General features: G+C 28.6%; 1 protein-coding gene and 1 long non-coding RNA gene across 2 annotated transcripts; one reads left to right on the plus strand and one right to left on the minus strand.

Annotated features, from left to right (window-relative positions):
* Positions 1-12,541: 12,541 nt before the first annotated feature.
* Positions 12,542-13,816, minus strand: LOC127286238 (uncharacterized). The gene is made up of 3 exons (XR_007843710.1): positions 13,373-13,816; positions 12,960-13,115; positions 12,542-12,690 (listed from the first exon to the last, which is right to left on the minus strand). It is a non-coding gene; the product is annotated as an uncharacterized LOC127286238 (long non-coding RNA).
* A 338-nt stretch (positions 13,817-14,154) lies between these two features.
* On the plus strand, positions 14,155-15,753 carry LOC127286234 (uncharacterized). Its single transcript, XM_051312608.1, has 4 exons — positions 14,155-14,313; positions 14,461-14,631; positions 14,847-15,170; positions 15,408-15,753. Exons 1-4 carry the CDS (start codon positions 14,269-14,271, stop codon positions 15,594-15,596), a joined length of 729 nt encoding a protein of 242 aa, XP_051168565.1. The 5' UTR covers positions 14,155-14,268; the 3' UTR covers positions 15,597-15,753.
* The last annotated feature ends 6,464 nt before the right edge of the window (positions 15,754-22,217 follow it).

Here is a 22,217-nt window from a genome sequence, read left to right on the forward strand (position 1 = left end):
TAATATTTGCAAAATAAAAAAATGAAATATGTTACAAATTTTTAAGTGAAATATTTTGAAAAGATTATTCATTAAAATTCTAGAAATATCGAAATGAAATATTTCTAAATTGTTAAAAATACATATTTAGGCAATATCATCCGCATATATTTGTGAAAAATAAAAAAAATGAATTTCAGAAATAAATTGCGGTAGTGATTGTGAAAATATGTGACAAAATTTGTGTATTTAGTGAAATAGTGACAATTTATTTATTTATTTATTTAAGACATTTTGAGATATGTTAAATTTAAGATTCACTTGTAAGTTATAATTTAAGGCATTATTATCGAAAAAATTTTTCTTTTACAAAGGTTTACTATCGGTCAACTAATTTTGTCACATATTTTCACAATCACTACCGCAATTTATTTCTGAAATTCATTTTTTTTATTTTTCACAAATATATCCGAATGATATTGCCTAAATATGTATTTTTAGCAATTTAGAAATATTTCATTTCGATATTTCTAGAATTTTAATGAATAATCTTTTCAAAATATTTCACTTAAAAATTTGTAACATATTTCATTTTTTTATTTTGCAAATATTAAAAAATAATATGTCACTAATTTTTCATCCTCACATTTCCTCAACATTTCGCTGAAATTTTTCGTACAATCGGAACTGCAATATTTCTTATAGGCGGACATTTCATTGTTGCATCAAAATTTCATGGACCTTTCATTGAAATATTTCGAATCTTTCAATGAAATATTCAGGACAAATTCAGGAAATTTTATGTGCTGTGTGGGTATTAAATTAGTTTGGTTAAATCAATTAAAAGATCCTACTATAAATTCAAGATTAGCAAGGTAGACGATAAAATTACAAGATTATGATTGTGAAATCATACATAGACCGGGAACGATTAATTCCAATGCAGACGCTCTTTCTCGCAACCCAATATTCAAAAAAGTAGACTTTAATTTAAAAGGGGAATTTAATGAAAAATTGAATAATAAAAAAAAGGGTTGACAATACTTATGATAACGAAAATTTAATAGAAAAGGTATTTATGACTTATGTAGAAAAAGGAATTAAAAGTAAGACAAATAAAGAAGGAAAAATAGAAATTAAAATTAATGAATTAAATGAAAATAGAAGGAATTAAGACAATATTAACAAAACTATGTCTAATTTGACATTGACGAGTAATTCAGAGGGGTATAACATTAAAAATCAAAATTATAATAATAATAATAATTCTAATGTCTCAGTTGATGCTGTTGAGGACTTGTTACTACCCTCTTCTTAATCATTGGGGACAAAAAGAATACAAAAACAAGCTTTGGAACAAAACTTAGAAAAAATAGAATTTAAAATAATAAATACCCCTTTGCAAGAATCAGTAACGCCTAAAATAAGAGGTGCTGATTGTGAAGAAAAGAAAATATCAACAGAAGAATCTGGTAATAGCGATGACAATAAAAAACTTTATTGGGGGGCGTGAACTGTCAGGAGAATAAAATTATTGACGGATCATGTGCTCTTCAGGAGTCAGATAGATCTGCTGATGAATTAAAACTAGATCTGATTGGAGCCGATAAATCCTTTCAGAATCTAGGAGATACTAAATATGGCCACATACTTAATGTGACGAAAAAGACGGAAAAACGGACAAAACTAAGAAAAAGAAAATTTTATGAAGAAAACTATGAAAATTCAGATAGTGATTTTGTAAGTGAAGTAAAATTAAAAGGTTTGATTAAATCAATGGAGACAATGAGAGAGGAAAAACCGCATATATCAGTAATCCCCGATGAATTATTTCAAATTTCAAAAGAAAAATTATGGATGAGAGAGGATAATTTAATAAATTTTTTTGTATTGTGATTATGTGATTCATACGCCACAGGCAAAGGAATTATAAGAAGTTGGTTTGTTGGATTTAGAAAAATTACCTATAAAAGTAGGTCAAGTATTAACTTCAGGATGTAAAAATAATAGAGTATTTGATTTATTTATAAAAGAAAAATTTAATAGTAAATTTTATTTGCGAGATTTAGAGGCTGCGGTCAAAACATTAAGGGAAGCATTAATTAATGAACAAGAACGAAAAACTTTTAGTATTTCTAGAGAAGGCAAAGGAATCGATAAAATACCTTGGAATATTATAGAAAAAATTTTTAAAACAAATTTTGAAAAAGAAAATTGTAAAATTACCGTTTGTACTGGGGAAATTGAAATTCCAAAGGAAGAAATTCGAAAAACAATTACACAGGCACACAAAAAATAAAAAGTTGTTTGGCCGAAACACCACACTAGTCTATTTTTATGTATTTTTTCACGCTGAATCCGAATCCGAAGTCAGAATTATCAGATTGGCTCTTATTTTTGAGATAAACTCAAAAAACTGCACAGAAAGAAAAATAAAATCAAAAAGTTAAAAAATTTTTGAATGTCACTGCGATAGTGTAATTCCATGTATTTTTTGTCGCTGAATCCGAATCCAAAGTCAGAATTGTTAGATTCGCTCAAATTTTTGAGATAATTGCAAAAAAACACAAGTAACAAAAAACTCAAAATACTCAAAATGAGTTTTTTGGAATTATCTTCAAAATTTGAGCCAATCTGTCAATTCTGACTTCGAATTCGGATTCAGCGTGAAAAAATACATGAAAATGCACTATCGTAGTGTTTCGGCAAAAAAATTATCTGTGCCCCTAATTCAGAATTTTTATCAGTTTTTGGCGATTTTAGCTCAAAGAAATTTTTTTTGCCGAAACATTACGATAGTGCATTTTCATGTATTTTTTCACGCTGAATCCGAATTCGAAGTCAGAATTGACAGATTGGCTCAAATTTTGAAGATAATTCCAAAAAACTGATTTTGAGTTTTTTGTTACTTGTGTTTTTTGCAATTATCTCAAAAATTTGAGCAAATCTAACAATTCTGACTTTGGATTCGGATTCAGCGACAAAAAAATACATGGAATTACACTATCGCAGTGACATTCAAAAATTTTTTAACTTTTTGATTTTATTTTTCTTTCTGAGCAGTTTTTTGAGTTTATCTCAAAAATAAGAGCCAATCTGATAATTCTGACTTCGGATTCGGATTCAGCGTGAAAAAATACACTAGTGTAGTGTCTCGGCCAAACAACTTTTTATTTTTTGTGTGCCTGTGTTATTGAATAATGTCATGATAGTGTAGTGGGGGGACATAAGGGGGAAACAAAAACATTAGAACAAATTTGGGAAAACTATTATTGGATAAATATGCGGAAAGATATTCAGATGCAATCCCATTATCAATAGCAGTTGCGTTTGTTGATAATTTTATTTGTTTATTTTTTTTATCCTCTAGATTTCCAATTTTTAGTATTTTAATGTTGACGCACCCCTGGACAAAAACTCACCCCCTGCTTTAAGGGTTGAAGCATATTAATCGGCTAAGTGCTCATTTGAAAGGGCACGAATTAAGCTTTAATTTCTGATATTAGCGAAGTTTCTATCACGTCAGGATTTTGACCCCCAATTTTTCAAAAAGTGCCAAAAACGCTGTATTTAGGGGTTTCAACCCCATTTTTCTCAAAAACTTGACGTGATGGAGCAGTTTGGACCCCGGATTCGTGTTCAGGGCAAAATTTCCTTTCGGGAACACCTAGTCTCATTCATTATGCCGAAAAAAAGTTTGGATTTGCAGGCCTGTGTTATTAAAACAAATAGCCGAAACATGCATTTATAAGATTATAAAAAAGGGGAATTTTATTATTGAAAAGAGAAATATAAGGGAAGGTTATTAAAAAATATATATATATATAATATAATTTTTGTTGAGACGATCCAAAAAAAATTTTTTTTAAAAAAAAGGGGGATGGTCTATCTTTGTTTGGACAAACACAGTGGTCTGAAACCCTGATTTAGCTGGACAAAACCTTAAAAAAAAGTTTAAAAATTGCAAGTTTCACTTGAAGATTAGTTAGTTGGGTACTTGGTGCATTCAGTATTAAAGGGACATGTCGTTAAAATGCATAGTTTCGTTGAAACAGAACGTCAAAGTGGACATGTGAGCACAGCAGGAAAAAATTTATAAAGCAAAGAAAAATTGACTTTTGTTGAAGTGCCCACTACTTTTGTTTATAATTTTTTTGGCATTTGTGTAATATGGAGGTTGATCCTAGAAGTATATACACATTACGAATTTCTATTTTAAGTCGATTTAATTGGTTTGGATAATTATTTTTAATACTTCCAAGAATTAAGACAAAATCGATGCAAGCGATAAATTATTTTATAGTAATAATTCAATAAGTTTTGTGCTCCATGGTTCTCCACTTTCTACCCATGATTAAAATGAAGGTAAATATTTGCAGAATCATGTAAAAGCAAATTTAGCTGCCACTATTTGAAACCTCAATTAAGTGACGCAAAATGGAGAAAAACGCTTAAAAATTTCAAAAATGTTTACTAAAATTCCATAATACATTTAAAGACTCAAATTGATTACTGTGTAAAAGTTATTAGAGCCAATAATTAGAATCAAAAGTCAGTTTTTCTAAATTCAAAATGGCGGATCAAATATGGCGGACAAAAAGTTTAAAAAATTAACGGTCTCTGATATCGAATTTCAGGTCAGTTTTCAAAAATTTTAAATAGTGGATGCAATATGGCGGACAGTGAGTTTAAAAAATTAATGTTCACATATAAAATAATTATTCGAAACAAATTTGTTATATTAAATCAAACCTATTTCAGTTGTTAAAATTTATTTTCTGAATAGTAAATAATGACCCCCACAGCAGCCAATCTTTACTAAAAATTTCGTAAAGATTTCCTTAAAATCTTGGGGATATTTAATTGCAAAGTTTAATGAAAATTGCATAAAGATTTAAATGTCCCACCAAAATAAATATTTGGCGTAAAACTTGACTAAAAATTTAAATGAAATTTTCAGGAAATGTTCGTCGCAAAAATTGAGTAAAAATTTAAATGAAATTTTCAGGAAATGTTCGTCGCGAAAATTGACTGAATATTTAAATTAAATATTCATTAAAAATTTATAGCGAAAGTTGAGTGAAAATGTAATTTAAATATTTAGTCAATTTTTGTGACGAACATTTCAAATGTTGGACGGAAAATTCTGTAAAAAATACAAAAATAATATTTAAGAAGTATTAATATTATTATTAATAATAATATTAATAATAATAATAATAATAATAATAATAGATAGATAGATAGATAGATAGATAGATAGATAGATCTTTATTATTATTATCAATAAAAAAATTTACTATCTGGGAATAAAAATAAAATAAATAATATAAAAACATTGTTGCTCTGCTTTGATGCTTTGTTTCACATTGAATCAAGCACTGCATGCTTGTTGAGCAAGAACTTTTGAAAACAAATCGTGGGGTCCTGGGGATTGAACCTACGTTCGCCGCGCGCTAGCGAAAGACCCTAAACACTACAGTACAGATATCTGGCTGAGAAAAAAAAATCTTCCACAAGCTCTACAACTTGCTGATAGAAAATTAATCTTACTTATCGACCTAAAAGGGCGGGCTCATTTAAAAAGGTTTTCACGGAGATATTTGAATATTCTAAATATTCACATTGCAGGTGAATATAAAACTTAAAAGTGAATCGAAATAATACTGTAAAATCATGACTGAAGGTCATGTGAAAAGGTTATTATAAAATTAATTATTTTTTTAAATATTATCTATTAATTAAAAATTCACAAATTTGCGAAAATTAATTTTAAAATTTTTTATTTATTAATAAACAATTATATTAGTATTGTTACAGACAAGAAAAAGCGTTTTAAAAATAATTAAGAAAATAATTTCAATATATTAAAATAAGAAATGAAAGTGAACACAAAAATTCTATTTTTTAAACATTTAAATCAAAATTATTATTCAAAAATTATTTATTATAACTAAAAATGTAATAATTAATGAAAAATTAATTACTAAATATTTTATTTTCTGTAAAAGAATGTGGCCTTTACAAAATGGTTTTTAAAGTTGAAATAAAATTGACTAAATAGACAGAAAAAAATGCTTGTAATATATTTATTTGTGACAATTTGTAAAATTTAATTATTTTCAAAATTTTGAATTACAATTCTTTAAAAATTCGTTTTTTAAATATTACTAAAATTAATTAAAAATTAATTATTTTGAAAAAAAATTGAATTAATATATTTTTTAAAATCTAATTTTTTTAAATACATACAAAAAAATTATATTACTTAAAAATAGAATAAGTAAATTAAACAATTAATATAAACACATTTATTACAAAATTTAAGTAAACACAACCTGAACTTAAATATCATTTATTTCTGTCAAAAAGAATTATATTATTTGTTTTTGTGTTTACTTAAATTTTGTAATAAATGTGTTTATATTAATTGTTTAATTTTCTTATCCTATTTCTAAGTAATATAATTTTTTTGTATGCATTAAAAAATTTTTTTATTTAAAGTAGGTATTTAAAAAAATTAGATTTTAAAAAATATTTTTTTATTCAATTTTCTTCAAAATAATTGAATTTTTAAAAACAATTAATTTTTAATTAATTTTAGTAAAATTTAAAAGACGAATTTTTAAAGAATTGTAATTCAAAATTTTGAAAATAATTAAATTTTACAAATTGTCACAAATAAATATATTACAAGCATTTTTTCTGTCTAATTATTCAATTTTATTTCGAATCGAAATATTAATTTTTGAAAAATTTTATTTCAACTTTAAAAACCATTTTGTAAAGGCCACAATCTTTTACAAAAAATAAAATATTTAGTAATTAATTTTTCATTAATTAATACATTTTTAATTATACCTAATAAATAATTTTTTAATAATAATTTTGATTTAAATGTTTAAAAAATAGAATTTTTGTGTTTACTTTCATTTCTTATTTTAATATATTGAAATTATTTTTAAAGCGCTTTTTTTGTCTTTAACAATACTAACATAATTGTTTATTAATAAATAAAAAATTTTAAAATTAATTTTCGCAAATTTGTGAATTTTTAATTAATAGATAATATTTAAAAAAATAATTAATTTTATAATAACCTTTTCACATGACCTTCAGTCATGATTTTACAGTATTATTTCGATTCACTTTTAAGTTTTATATTCACCTGCAATGTGAATATTCAGAATATTCAAATATCTCCGTGAAAATTATTATTATTAATAATAATATTAATACTTCTTAAATATTATTTTTGTATTTTTTACAGATATTTCCGTCCAACATTTCCTGAAAATTTAATTTAAATTTTCAGGAAATGTTCGTCACAAAAATTGACTGAATATTTAAATTACATTTTCACTCAACTTTCGCTATAAATTTTTAATGAATATTTAATTTAAATGTTCAGTCAATTTTCGCGACGAACATTTCCTGAAAATTTTATTTAAATTTTTAGTCAAATTTTGCAACGAACATTTCATTTAAATTTTTAGTCAACTTTTATGCCAAATATTTATTTTGGTGGGACATTTAAATCTTTATGCAATTTTCATTAAACTTTGCAATTAAATATCCCCAAGATTTCAAGGAAATCTTTACAAAAATTTTAGTAAATATTGGCTGCTGTGGGGGGACCCTGAACATTTTTAAAATTAAACTCTTATAAAAATTAATGAAAATTGTCCACTACTTTAAGTTTTCGAAAATTACATGAAATTTTCATCAACTCATTTCAAACATCTTAACTTATGATGAATCCGCCATTTTGTACTTTTAAAAACTGACCTCAGATTCATAATCAGCGACCCCAAAAAACCCCTAGTAACAAGATTTATTAGAATCCGTTAATTTTTGAAACTATCTGTCCGCCATATTGGATCCGCCATTTTGAAATTTTTAAAACTGACCTCAGATTCATAATCAGCGACCCCAAAAAACCCCTAGTAACAAGATTTATTAGAATCCGTTAATTTTTGAAACTATCTGTCCGCCATATTGGATCCATCATTTTGAAATTTTTAAAACTGACCTCAGATTTATAATCAGCAACACAAAAGAACTCCATAGTAACAAGTTTCATTAGAATCCGTTAATTTTTAAAAATTTATGTATGCCATATTGGATCCGACATTTTGAAATTTTTAAACCTGACCTCAGATTTATAATCAGCAACACAAAAAACTCCCTAGTAACATGTTTCATTAGAATCCGTTAATTTTTTAAACTTTCTGTCCGCCATATTGGATCTGCCATTTTGAATTTTCAAAAACTGACCTCAGATTCGTATTCAGCGACCACAAAAACCCCCGAGTAACAAGTTTCATACAAATTCAGCGAAGCAATTTGGAGAAAACAGTTTTGTCCAGCTTGATTCGGGTTTCAGACCACTGTCAAAAAAAAGAATAACAACAACAACTTGAAAATAAAATTTTTTATTTTAAAAAAAAGGGGAGGGTTTCTTTCTATGTAATTTGAATATTATCGATACTGTAACTAAAGTCCTTTTTCGGTGGATGTCGTGATGTCCTTTGAGAATGGATATCCTGATGTCATTAATTTTTTATGAGGTGGATATCGTGGTGTCCTTTTGAGGATGGATATCTTGATGTCATTAAATTTTTTGGTGATTGAAGTTATGATAGATGTCGTGATGTCCTCTGGAAAGTAAATGTCCTAATATCCTTTGAAAATAAATAATGTCCTGAAGTCCTTTATTCTGAAAAAAGGGGAGAAACAAATTTATTAATTAAAATCAAGAAGGTAAAATATTTTTTTTTGATAATTTGAATTTTCCCATAAAAAGAATTACTAGAATCAAAACGGAAGTAGATAGCAGCAAAGGATATAAAATTAAGACGCAATACCTGTCAAAAAAAGGGGAAAGAAGGAAAGTGTTTTATTAAAAGGTGAATAATAATAATTCAAAAAAAAGAGGGGTGATTTTTCTGATAAAAAAACATCATGGAGGTGCTGAGCGCCGTTCTAGAACAAAACTATGTAAGAAAAAAGAAAAGGGGAGAAATTAAAAAAAATGATGTGTTTAAAAAATAAATAAGAGGATGTGTACGTATATATGTAGAAATATATATATATATATATATATATATATATATATATATACTAGGGGGCTATGCCCCCTGCGCGCTTCGCGCGCCAACCCCCATCCCCCCTCCTCTCTTCCCCTCCTTTTCCCCACCACTACCCTAAATTTAAAGGTTATGTTCGTTTCAAGACTCTGAATATAGCCGCAAGTCCCCCCTCTCCCTTCTCTTCTACCCCCCCTTCTCTTGACTTGCGGCTATATTCAGAGTCTTGGAACAGCGGCTTCGCGCGCCAACCCCCATCCCCCCTCCTCTCTTCCCCTCCTTTTCCCCTCCCCCCACCCTAAATTTAATGGTTAAGATCGTTTCAAGACTCTGAATATAGCCGCAAGTCCCCCCCCCTCTCCCTTCTCTTCTCCCCCCCCCTTCTCTTGACTTGCGGCTATATTCAGAGTCTTGGAACAGCGGCGGCGGCGTTGGCGGCGATATCTTTTTGTAATATAGGTAGATATATTTTTTTTTCTCTCTTTTCAGATCCCCGATCTTATTGAGATCGAAGATGAAAAGGAGAGGATAAAAAATCTTTCTTTACCGGCGAAGGGGATCTCCAAATTCTGGGAGAATTATCGACCATACTATCATCTGGAGATCGCCTTTTTCGAGCAATATCGAGGAGGGACAGTACTCTGTGCACTATGTGCTTAGACGAAGAATACCCTCCTAGAAGAGGAATTCCATGCAAATTCTATAATTAAGGAGTACACGGGGGAAAGTTTGGGGGCGTTTCGCCTACCAAACTTCGAACTTATGTTTTGGCATAAGATGAAGGCCAACGACACCTTTGAGTTGCGGATTTTTGAGTGTGTTTTTTGTAAAAAAAATAGTGTCCCAATTCATGGATGCGGAGAGATGTGCAAGATGCAGATCTCTCTATATCCATGATTGGAAGTCATTCCGCAGTCAGCGAACACACAAATTATATACAATTTAAATTATAAAAAAAATTTCCTATTTTTATTTCATTTTGGCTATGTTTTTCAAATTATTTACTTTTTGTAATTACGAATTGTGACGAAAAAGTACTTAAAGTTCTTAGAAATACAAGTCTAGCCTTCTCCCTCCACACAGCATCGCTGGACCATCCCTCCTACGCACTTTAAGGGACGGTACCTTTACCAAGGTCCAGAACTAGATATGTTAGTATTAATCTTGACTTCTGTAACGAAAGACATTCTAGCACTTACGAGACTAGAACGTGAATTGATTGTACTCAAGTTTATAATAATTAAATAAATAATAACAATAACCTAAGAAATTTTGTTGTTTAAACTTATTTAATTAATTTGAACATTAAATTCAATAAAATTAATAAATAAACAAATAATAGATTATTTGCAAATAATCTATTATAATTAAATATTTATTAATTTATTTAATTAATAAAAATGCCGTCACAGAATTTTATAAGAATCTAAAAAAATTTATTTAAAAGGGGGGAACACATTATTAAGAGAATAAAAATAATATAATAATAAATTTTTTTTTATACTTACTATTTGAATAATTAGCAAAAAAATTATATATAAATTTTTTTTTCTTGTATCAGCAACAATGAAAACCTAGAAAAAATAAGAAAAAAATAATAAACAAAAAAAATATATACTTACAATCAAATAATTATTGGATGCTGTTGAAAAGGGTGATATTTATCAAGAATCTTCTCAATAATTGAATTCCATAACTATCCACTATGCAATTATGTAATTACTAACCTAAACAAAATTAATTATTGGATTTATTTATTTACAAAATTAAATCTCTTACCAGAAATATATAAGAAACTTTCAATACATATAAAATAATATTGATCAATTTCACTTTTTAAAAGAACAATTATATTTATTCAAAAGACAATTGTTATTAAAATGAATAAAAAAATCATTTTAATTTTTAGGTTAAATTTACCTGATAATGAATATCGAGAAATTATTTCCTCAAAATATTTTTAGAGTATTTAGAAACTATTACAAAAGAGATTTTCAAGTAATCCAATTATAATATATCTTAACATTTTTGAAGTTTTAAATGTTCAAACGATTTTTATAATTTAAATGTCGTACAAATTAAATTACTTTTAATGTTTCTTGTATCAAATAGTTTAATAGTTCTATATCATTCTAAAATATTTAAATTTCAAGAAAAATTTCATTTAAATACACGTTTATTGAAAAAATTAAAATAATATTAATTTTTTTTCTTAATTTTTCTATATTTACTTATCCTCCAGAGAAATCAAAGACAGCTTTAGCCAAGCAATTATGGAAGAATTTCCACTTTTGAAAGATAAAAGTTCTAAGAAAGGATATGTAAGTATATTGTAACAATTAAAAGTAAAAAACTTAGTTATTTCGTTTAAGTGGATATTTTTTTAAATCAGTAAATGAAAGTTATAAAATATTTCAGCTCTTACAGATAAATCTTGGTATAATTTTGTATAATGCATTTCTATTACTGTAATTAATCTTTTTAAAGCAATTTTTGTATAATAATATTTACAGGAACATTATTACGATGATAGAAGTAAGCGAGGTTTCATAGAGTATCGATTGTGAACAATGCGCAAAAATCTACCTCATGACAACAAGAAGTATAAGACAAAAAAAAAGCTTGAACGCCTCAACAATTCATCTTCGCTGGAGATTCCGAGTACACTTCTGTCTAAGGAACATCTTGAATCAAAAGTATAAATAAAAAAATCTGAAACTCATTTTAAATCAACAATTGTAATATATATTATTTTTATACTAGATTTCTTAGATGCAATTTAAAAATCCATTGGACAGTAACAAACATGACATTTCTAAAACTTTAATGGAAACTCTTCCGAATAGAAGAACTTGGATAATGAATGACACTTCAAGTCTTTGTGAGATATTTACAATTTATCCGCGATTAATGGATTATAAGGGAGAAATGGTAAAATGACATTATGTCATAATGTTTAAATGTCGTATTATCAAAAATATTTTTAAATACAAAAAACTAAATAAAATATTATTTCTAGATTGAAAATGATTTTAAAGCGATTTTCCAAGGAGTGGAAGACAATTTTTTTTTAAAGTTTCCATCGTATTATTGCCCTAGGATTCTAGCTTACGCTAAGTTAAATTCTTTGCCAGTGTACAAGCGTTTCAATAAGATCTCTGGCCGTGAGTTAAACAATTTTTATTATGATAATAATTAATTTTAATTAATTTCAGACCTCGGATTGACTTTACTTTTAGCAACAAAAGTTGCTTTATAATTACATTAAATTATGACGAAAAAGTTCCAAAAATTTGATTTTTTTTTACTCTTAATAAATGTAATTAATATTTTTTATCAACTATTTATAATTAGACACAATTAAACACTATTAAGAATAATTCTTTTAAATATTTTTAAGAAATTTATTTAGAATTTTATTAAAATAAGTCGAAAACAGTTTAGTATTATTAAATATCTATTTATTTGCCATTTTAAAATAAGAATCCGACTGAATAGTTATACACTATCATCGGAAATTGTCGGTACTCCTAGTAGAAATTTGTCATGGCACCACTAGAATTCGTCAAGTTACTGAACAGTTTTTCTCGTGTCGGATGATTCTAGCTAAATTTACAAATTACTGTAGAGTACAAAATAAGACTTTAATATATATATATATATATATATCGGAGTGATTTCGAATGTATTTTTGTGTGCTGAACACGATCCCGGGTTCCAAAATTGCGTTAAGGAGAAAAAAAATCCTGAAAACCCTCAAAAACACGGTTTTTGGATACTTTACCCCCACTTTACTCAAAATCCTGACTTAATACGCAATTTTGGAACCCGGACTCGAGTTCAGGATACAAAAATAAATTGGAAACCATTCTAATATCTCAAAAAAAATACCATGTTGCCATGTTGTGTTGGTGAGACAGACAGACAGCGCTAATCGAAGACTGGATTCAGTGGAATGATTATCACCTTGGGATTCATGAAAATTGCACTGCATTTAATGATAAATGTTCGAAATGTGGTCAGAAGAAGAAAAGAAGACTTTAATCCCTTTAAATTAAAAATTTTGATAAAGGCGAAAAGCTAAAGATTGATTTTAAAGTATTGGGCATCACTCCCGTATGGCCATATCCCCTGTACATTCTGGGAGAGATGGCCAAACGCGTTTTTTCAAAAATATTAATTTTAAGATTGTTTACATTTAAAAAATTTATCATTTCTATTATTATTTGTAAGTTAAATGTTCAATGTTATTAATTAGCAATAAAAGTTAATACATAAATCACTTTCTTTTTATTTTTACAAACCTTTAAAAAAACTATGGTCAACTCCCCAGGACTTACTCTATAACACCGAAAAGATTTCCAGAAAAATTATACAATTTTCCTACTTTTGTACTAATGTTTTTGACTCTTGGCATAATCTAGAATAATGTATGGAAAAATTTTTTTTTTTTTTTTTTTTTTAAAGATTTTTGCTCCAAATATGTAATGCCTTAAGAAATACTTTTTAAGGTATTATGTGAACCCAAAAGTTTTTTTAAAAATAATTTGTTATTTTTGGTACCGTGAAAAATAATTTTCGACGTTGAGCGTCGACGCCAACTTCATAGACGTGAAAATTGTGTATTTTTGTAAAAAGCAAAAAGAACCCTAAATTTTGAATATCTACCAGTGCTGGCTTATTACTGGTTACTATAATTTTGCCCGTACTGGCAAAATACAGAATTACAGCTAAATTCCAGATATATAGGTTTTATGTCGTGTCAAATAAAGAAAAGAGTAATGCTCAATAGAAGATATTTATTCACCATCAATACAGAACAAAAATAAAATAACACTTGTTCAAAGTGGAATTTATTTAAAAAATTATAATATAGTGTTGTAATAGAAATTTAGTGTTTTTAATTTCAAAGCAATGTCATAATGTATTCAGAAAAAATTTAAATATGAAACATTATAATCAATAGATTGTATTTTTTATGCATTAAATTAAGTAAATAATCAACTATATCGCTTTTTGAGAATAAAGCAAACCATTTCTTTGGTAATTAATTTTTAATAATTTTTTTCTTTTGTATAAACAGAATAAAATAAAAATATCATAATTGTCACTATTCAATATAAAGTATATAAATGGGTCATAATTTTACTTGTAAAAGTTGTGATTTAAAAAAATTAAACAATTTGAAAAATACATTTCTATGTACAAAATGATATTCTTCGTTTGTGCAATTCTCTTGTTTGGGGTAAGAATTTTTTTTCAATAATAACTATTAAAAATTTATTAATAAAAGCATAATTTAATGAATTTTTAATTGTCGGTGATAATATATTCATTTTTCTTGTTCACTTTCTTTATAAAATTATATATATATACGTATGTAAATTTTCAGAATGCATTTTCCTACGATATTCAAGACATGAAGGATCTGTGGAAAATGAAAAATTCCCTCTTTTCATCATTCACCGATTTTGATGAATTAGGAAAAAATGTCAGTCAAGCTGAATTAAAAATTTCTTTTTTAAATAATTTCAGTAATGCTTTTTATAGGCATACAAGTATCGTAAGTAGTTTAATACATAAAATTAATATTACTTTTTAAATATTAATATTAATTATTATTAAGAATATTATTACTATTTCATTATTTTATTAATAACTAATTCTATATTTTATTAATTATATCTCATTACTAATGAATAATAAATAAAATGTGTATAATTTAAATATTTATGCAAAAAATAAAAATTGCCTAAAGTGTTGTTTTTTTTCACGCAGGTGCTTAATAACGTTAACATGAGATTAAATGGAAAAAATAACAATAAATGTTTAATTATTTATGAGAACTTTGTAAATTTGGGAAATTCTTCTCTAGAACAAGCAAAAGAGTGTAATGAAATTGTTTTTGGAAAATTCAATTTCAAAATTTCAAAATTAGAAAAAGCTAAAGAGAGTTATAAATTTTTTGTGGATAATTTGAATATCACTATTAATAATGTTGAAGAGACAATCAATAGTAACGAAGCCTTTATTCTTGGAGTTGAAGGATCTTATCAAGAAAGGCGAAAAGCATTTTTAGATGTTTCCGACTACATACTAAATGTAAGCATATTTTATAATAATAATGAAATGATTTTTAATTTCGTCGTCCGTCATATTGAATTTTTAAAAATTGACTTCGGATTTTTAATCAGCAACCCTAAAGAACTTTAAAAATACATATTTCATTGAAATTTGACAAATTTTTAAGATTTATGCTGATTAAGAATTACAATTTAGCGAAGAACATTTTTTTGAAAACAAAGTACGGAAATAATTGTAAGAATTTTTATTTTTCAGTCATATCTTAACGAAAGCAAAAAATACGAAGTGGTTTATAGTAATAGTAGATCGATCATTGAAATAGTCGAAAGAATGATACCGGATTTAAATAAATGCAAGGAAGTGCTGAATGAGCAGGGAGAAAAAATATTCACGCCAGATGTACAAAAGTGTGCTAATACTGACTTAAATGATGAAGATGATTGAAAAAAAAAAAAAAAATTTCCACAACAAATAAATATCGAACAACAAATACCGCCTACGACTGTAAATTAAAATATACAAATTAAGATACAATTAGATATACAAAAATAAATCATTAAAATGTTTTTTAATTATTAACAAATAAATATTTAAAAAGAAATTTTATAAAAAACTTAATAATTTTTAAAAATTCAAACCACCACTTTGGATCCGCTATTTTTTTAAAGTTAATAAATTTTTTTTACAAAAGAATAAAAATTTACGTTACATTATATGTGTTAATGTAATATGTGAAAGTGTAAATAAATTAAGCTTCCACATATATATATATAGTTGATTATGCTTCCCATGAGATTTTATCACGGTTCGTTAATAATAAAGAAAAAAAAAAAAAAAATGAACGATATATTCCACGACTGATAATTCACGTAACCGGGACCAATGTGAATTTTCTCAGTCGACAAACACTGACAGTGACGAGACGACAAAGTGTACACGGTGGCTGGGGCGAAAAAGGGCGTATCGCTTCACGATTTCTTCTCTCGTGAGTCTCGCTCTTGAGGGGAATCGACGGGGAATGACCTGGCACCACCTTCTTCCTTCCCAGAAGCATGGAAGTGCCTATTCACGTTGTTGGTTGCGGTCACACCCACACTGTGAAACATTGGCAAGTATAGGAAAAGACCACACAGCGAAGAAGCGTTGTTCGCTACTTTTTTTTTCTCCTCCTTTTTCTCTTCATCCATCGTTTCCTTACCCCCTTCTCTTCATTCTATGTATAGGAACGCTCGACCTTCACTTAGCTTACACTTCCTGTCAGCAAAAACTGACCGAGATGACTTTTGAAACATCAGAGACCTGGCGCCCGACTCCATTGATTTAGTGCAAGCGCGTTTAATATGTATATATATATATATATATCGACGCTAAATTGCCCGGGTGCACGCCAGCGAAGTATATTGTATACCCTTGGCTTTTGATACGCATGAGATATCAAGAGATTGATTCACCTGCTGCTTTGATCATATAGCAATTTTTACCGAAGCCCAACATTTCCACAATCGCAATACTCGATTCGTTTCTGATCATAAGGCGGTGTTCAGAATTAATATTCCAGACGTTGAAATATCTTTATTTTTGAGAACGTTTCTGAAAATTCTATTAGCATTTTAATTATTACAAGATCCTCAAAATTAGCTCATTTTAAAACATCATTGTCGCCATAGTAAGAGTTTTTAAAAACAATTACAGTAATTCCCTTGGCAACTGTTGCAGATAGTTGCTACGTTAGTCATTTCCATGGCTAACGTTATTACTGCTGTATTTTATTATTTTTTTACCAAACACTTCCACTATCTTTGAAAGTTGTGTTACCATTTGAAAGCGAGGAATTTTGAAACAACTATTCCAATAAATGAATACCACGTTTAACATAGAATGAGCAAGTTCATCTGTAATCAGTTCATACCAGAATAAATGCTACGATTCCCTTGGCTGGAAGTTAGCATTGACGATGATAAAATTGGCTATCATTTTAAAACACTATCTCACCGACCGCAACTCTCATCGTGAGAGGCGCTAGCTTTTATTGCTGCGTGCGCCTTTATCTTTACGTTACGACTTTTACAACTCAGTGTGAAGGAACGCATTACATATTTTAAGCTTGTGTTGTGAGTCTTTCTCTCTCTTTTTCTGTTTCTCTCGCAAAAGCAAGAATGTCTTGTCGTCACGCATTTCACATCGTTTGCGATAACGTCTCGACAAACGTGTCACCAGGTTACTTAAACGCACCTTGCGAAATCCATGGGATGACAATGTATATATATGCATACCACAAATTGCACGTGTTCCCAACTACTCTCGAAGAGTAAAATTTTGCTAATTCAATTTTTATATACACTTTTGTAGCTGTCGATAATTATTAAAAAATGTCCTTAAAACAATTATGATTTTAAAGGAACAGAAGTATTTTAGAATTTAGAGCTAAAATTTGAAGATATCTAGAGAGTTATCCAGATCTAGGAAGCAGTTATGCCAGTGCAAAAATTCAGATATCAGAGTAGTGATACGAATATATGGAGAGTTAACGATGGAGATTAACGAAAAACAGATATTCATAGAGACGATCCTAATTGATGATCAACTCCAATATGAAACAGGATAATGAAGAAGATAATTCTGATGACATCAATGACGATCCTATTGAAGACCTTGATGATAAAATGGATGCAGCAGAAACTGTGTAATGATTGATGTTACTCTAAAAAATTTATCAAACCGAAATAATTATCAGACCAAACAACACAGGTTAAATCTTGTAAGCTTTAGTGTTTAATCATAAATTATTCATTATAAAAAAAGTTAGTTTTCTAATGAAAATGAAAGCAATTCTCTGAATATTGTTCTTTGTCAAACTATATCTTCTTTAGTAGGGTCTTGTGTCATATAGCGCTGATCATTCTTAAAAATCCCTTCTCTTTTTTTGCATTATAAAATTTTCACAATTTCTGCTGAAGCTATAGAAATTTAGGTAAAAAGGGTAAGATAACAGTTGCGAGGGAAATTATCAAGGGACTTAAAATTTTAATATCGTTGTGACCAGTGATCACGCCTGCATATGTGTTTTGTTATATTGTCATCGTATAAGGAAATTCATGGGACGCTTCTACTTCCAGTAATTCATTATAATGAATTAATTACATACACTCATTAATTTGAATTCTCACATTTATATGAACAATTTAACGAGGTATCCACTGATCTGAAATCCTTTAACTACACTACGAAGTTACTCTTTGTTACCAAATTCACTTTTACCTCTAAAGTGGTACAAAATACTTTTTAATTACCCCAAAAAAATTATCCTGACCATGAATAGTCTTGCATTAATTTTATTTATTCGATGCAACATCATTGGAACATTAGACGACTTTTTTGTTGACTTGGAATTGATGTAAAAGAAGAAATTCTCATCTGAAATATCATCAATTGAAAAAAAACACAAAACACTTCGTGAAAGAAATGGATTGAGCATTATATGATTGAATTCAAGAATTTTCTCATGACATTGGTATATGTAGACAATATTCATCCGTCATTTACATATACAATATACATTAGGGTGAGATTTGATCATATATTGAGAATGAAGAACATAGGCTAATGCAGAATGATATCTCTTGCGAGCCTGTAAAATAACTCTCGGGAGAAAAATTGAAATAGATGCGCGCTCACGTAAATCAGATCAAGTCCTATGGAACAAGATCATTTATCGGTAGGAACGTGGAATGATCATTTTCTAACTGAGAATTCATTGCCTCGAAAGGGTTCAATAAGTTCGACGACCCCGGCGCACGAAACGGTTCCTAATGCTGACGCGCTTCAGCTTGAGAGCAAGGGAAACGATGGATAGATAGATCTTCACATCGCGTGAGCATTCAGGGATATATATATATATATATATATATACTTGCACGTGCAACTTGAGCACACTTTAGACCGCGCCGAACACCATTTTCAGTAGCTTTGCCAAGCTTAAGGGGCGCATTAGCGAATACCTCTCGAAAGTCTTAAGATAACGGAAAACCAGTTTTGCGGACCTCAACCTCTGCCGGCGCGATCTGGACATGTTTCTAGCCATCGAAAGTGTCTTCATGGGGGGGGCTGAAGTGAGATGGGTAGAATTTTCATGTTACATGTGTCGTGGACAGAAAACTTTGCAAAAAACCTTAGGAAATCTTTTTCCAAAGGTTATTGTTTCTATTTTATAAATTAACTTTTCTAAATTAACAACGTTAATGTCATAAAAAAAATTTTTAATAATAAATTATGTATAATTTATTATTGCATTTATAGGAATTTCATCACTATAGGCATATTTAAGGGGGGAACACCAGTTGTAACTTTCGAAAAATCGATTTTTTTTGTGAATTTTCTTAAAGTATACATATTTAGAAATGTGTCTGTAAATTTCAAAGTTGATCCGGTGAAAAATAAATGAGATATACAGAACACTGCAGCGGCGCGTCCCGTGGCTTCATACAAGGTGGCCAGCCATACCTGACCCTAACGAAAGATGGCAGCAAATTGGCATTTTAGAATCGGCAATCACTGCGGAAGAGTTATTATATGGTCCAGGAATCGATGACTCTTTGTAACTTGGAAACAAAATTTCTTCTGAACAAAAAAAAGTAAGTTGAAACTTTGAATGCGTTTTTCTCAAAATGACATTTTCCAAGTCGGTGACCACGATTACTCGAATACCATTAAACCGATTTATTTAAAATTTAGTGTGCTTCATTTACACATATAAGTCTAGTTCGTGATCGAAGGATATTTTTTTTTTATGCAAAACTTTTTTTTATATAGCTGAAAATCGACCGTATTTTTTTAACGAAAATCATACTTTTGACTTTGACAGGTCGCCATTTTGTCAAAATTTTTTTTTTTTAAATCCTTCGATCACGAACTAGATAATCTTATAATAAATGTAAATCAATTTCATTTTTGTATTTCAGACGAAGTATACTTGCAGAATGCTGGTCACCGCAATTCGCCTTTTTTCTTAAGGCGCCACTTCAATTGCTCATATCTCCAAAAGTTTTTGTTAAAAAATTTTTTTTTTTTCTTTTAAATTACAGCTTTTTACATGTACTTTTAACTAATAAATAGTATTCTTTAAAAAGATTCATTGTTCTTTTGGAAAATATTCTTGTAAAAAGCATTATTTGTTGAGTTACAACTGGTGTTCCCCCCTTAAGCGTCAGTTATATCAACTTGAAGGCATAAAAGATTTAAAATAAATTCTGACAAAAATAAAAAAAAACACTTTTTTTTGGAACGTTTCTAATTATACCTAACTAAACAAAAAATTTTCTCATTTTGCAAACGGTGTGGGAGAAAGTTTCAGAATATTCTTGTTATAATTAGTGACCGCGATCATTTTTTATGACGGTCCGTGGAATTTCGCTTTATACGTCTTTGTTCCCTTAAATATATGCCATTTCTAATCTCGATTTCTCACACCTTTGGGATCGGTAAATTTTAAAGGGTTGTGTGAGACTAAATTCTAAAACTAAAACGCCGCTGCAAAATGTGTATATATAGTGCATCATCGTCAGTTCTTTAAAGATGGTTATTAACATTTTAATAGCCTACTCGTCCTAAAATGAACGCATCAGACGTCGGACATTTTGATAATTACTACAATTTACTAATATATATACTTTCTCACGCGTCTTTTAGGAACGAACCTACTTTATTTTTTTTTTTTAATTTTCTTTTTCTATCTTATCGCAGACTTGTTTCTAGTAAAAAAAATCAAAGTCGCCACGAATATGGATAGATCGCCCACGCGCCATATATGGCCCACGCCTTTTGCCATCATTGGCGACTGCAAAACATTTATTAACTTCAAATTTCCGTTATTTCTGATAGGCATCTAGTTTTCATACACTTTCTTCGTCTAAATTTTTAAATTTCGAGGGATTTTTTGCAAAAAAAAAAAAAAATCAATTATGGTAAGAAAAAATACTAAAGTGTGTTATGTATTTAATTATAAAATTATTTTACTAAATGATAGGATTTTTTAGGATATTTTTTTTTTACTGAAAGCTGAGATTTTCAAATCAGAACTATTTAGTTCTATTTTTATTTGCAGCTCAATTACTATTAGAATACCAAAATAATAATGATATATGACAGTCTAAAAATGTATACCGATGCGTTTTTATTAAAGCTAATAAGGATAAACACCATTAATTACACAAAATTTACAACAATTACATTATTTATTAATATTCACTTCAAAATTTAGAAAAAGTCAAAGATTTACAGTAGGCCGAAAAACAAAATTCATATTTAATTTTATTAATAATAAATATTAATCATAATATTAATCACAATGAGATCGATTGGGAAGAAAACAACCCTTAAATTAAAATAATTGGAACTCACTGTCCAAATTTATATGATGACGAGGACTATCATCGCCTCATCTGAATTTTAAACTTTTTAAATTTTTAAATATTTCACCAAAAGAGAATGACACTAACTCGACGAACACCAGGATGAGAATGAGAGTTAATTTTTTATAATTTATATTACTTTATGTTATTTTGTACGCGACAAAATGCCGCGTTACAATATCAAAAAGTGGAATCTATTTTCATTTAGAAAAATAGTGAATCCCGAACAATTTATTGACCGTTCCTCATTGTCGAAGCGTTAAAGGTAATTTTCGAGCAATCACGTGACCAGGATTACCGGCACTACCGCACGTGATATCAGGACGCGCAATCTAAAGTACCGCTAAAGGCAGAAAGAGCGGAAAAATCTTTCTACCTTATTTACTGCGTCCACTCGACTTGGCGAGATAGTCCTTCTGGCTCAACAGCAGCTGTCAGCCAACCTCGACTTTGCTTCACACTTCCTCACTGACAATGTGGTCCACGATTGAAAATCATTAGACATTTATAAACTATTGACAAAGAATAGAAATCCTTATTGGATTTTACTTATTCCAAAATCAAGCTGATTCTGATCTATACTCAATATTGGCAAATAATTTTTTAAAAAAACAAGTAAAACATCCTGGTTTAATGCTAATGGGCAGGATGTGGGACA

The sequence above is a fragment of the Leptopilina boulardi genome, unplaced genomic scaffold (genome assembly GCF_019393585.1).
Source record: "Leptopilina boulardi isolate dan_hultmark-lab unplaced genomic scaffold, ZJU_Lbou_2.1 LbouV2_351, whole genome shotgun sequence".
NCBI classification, from domain to species: domain Eukaryota; kingdom Metazoa; phylum Arthropoda; class Insecta; order Hymenoptera; family Figitidae; genus Leptopilina; species Leptopilina boulardi.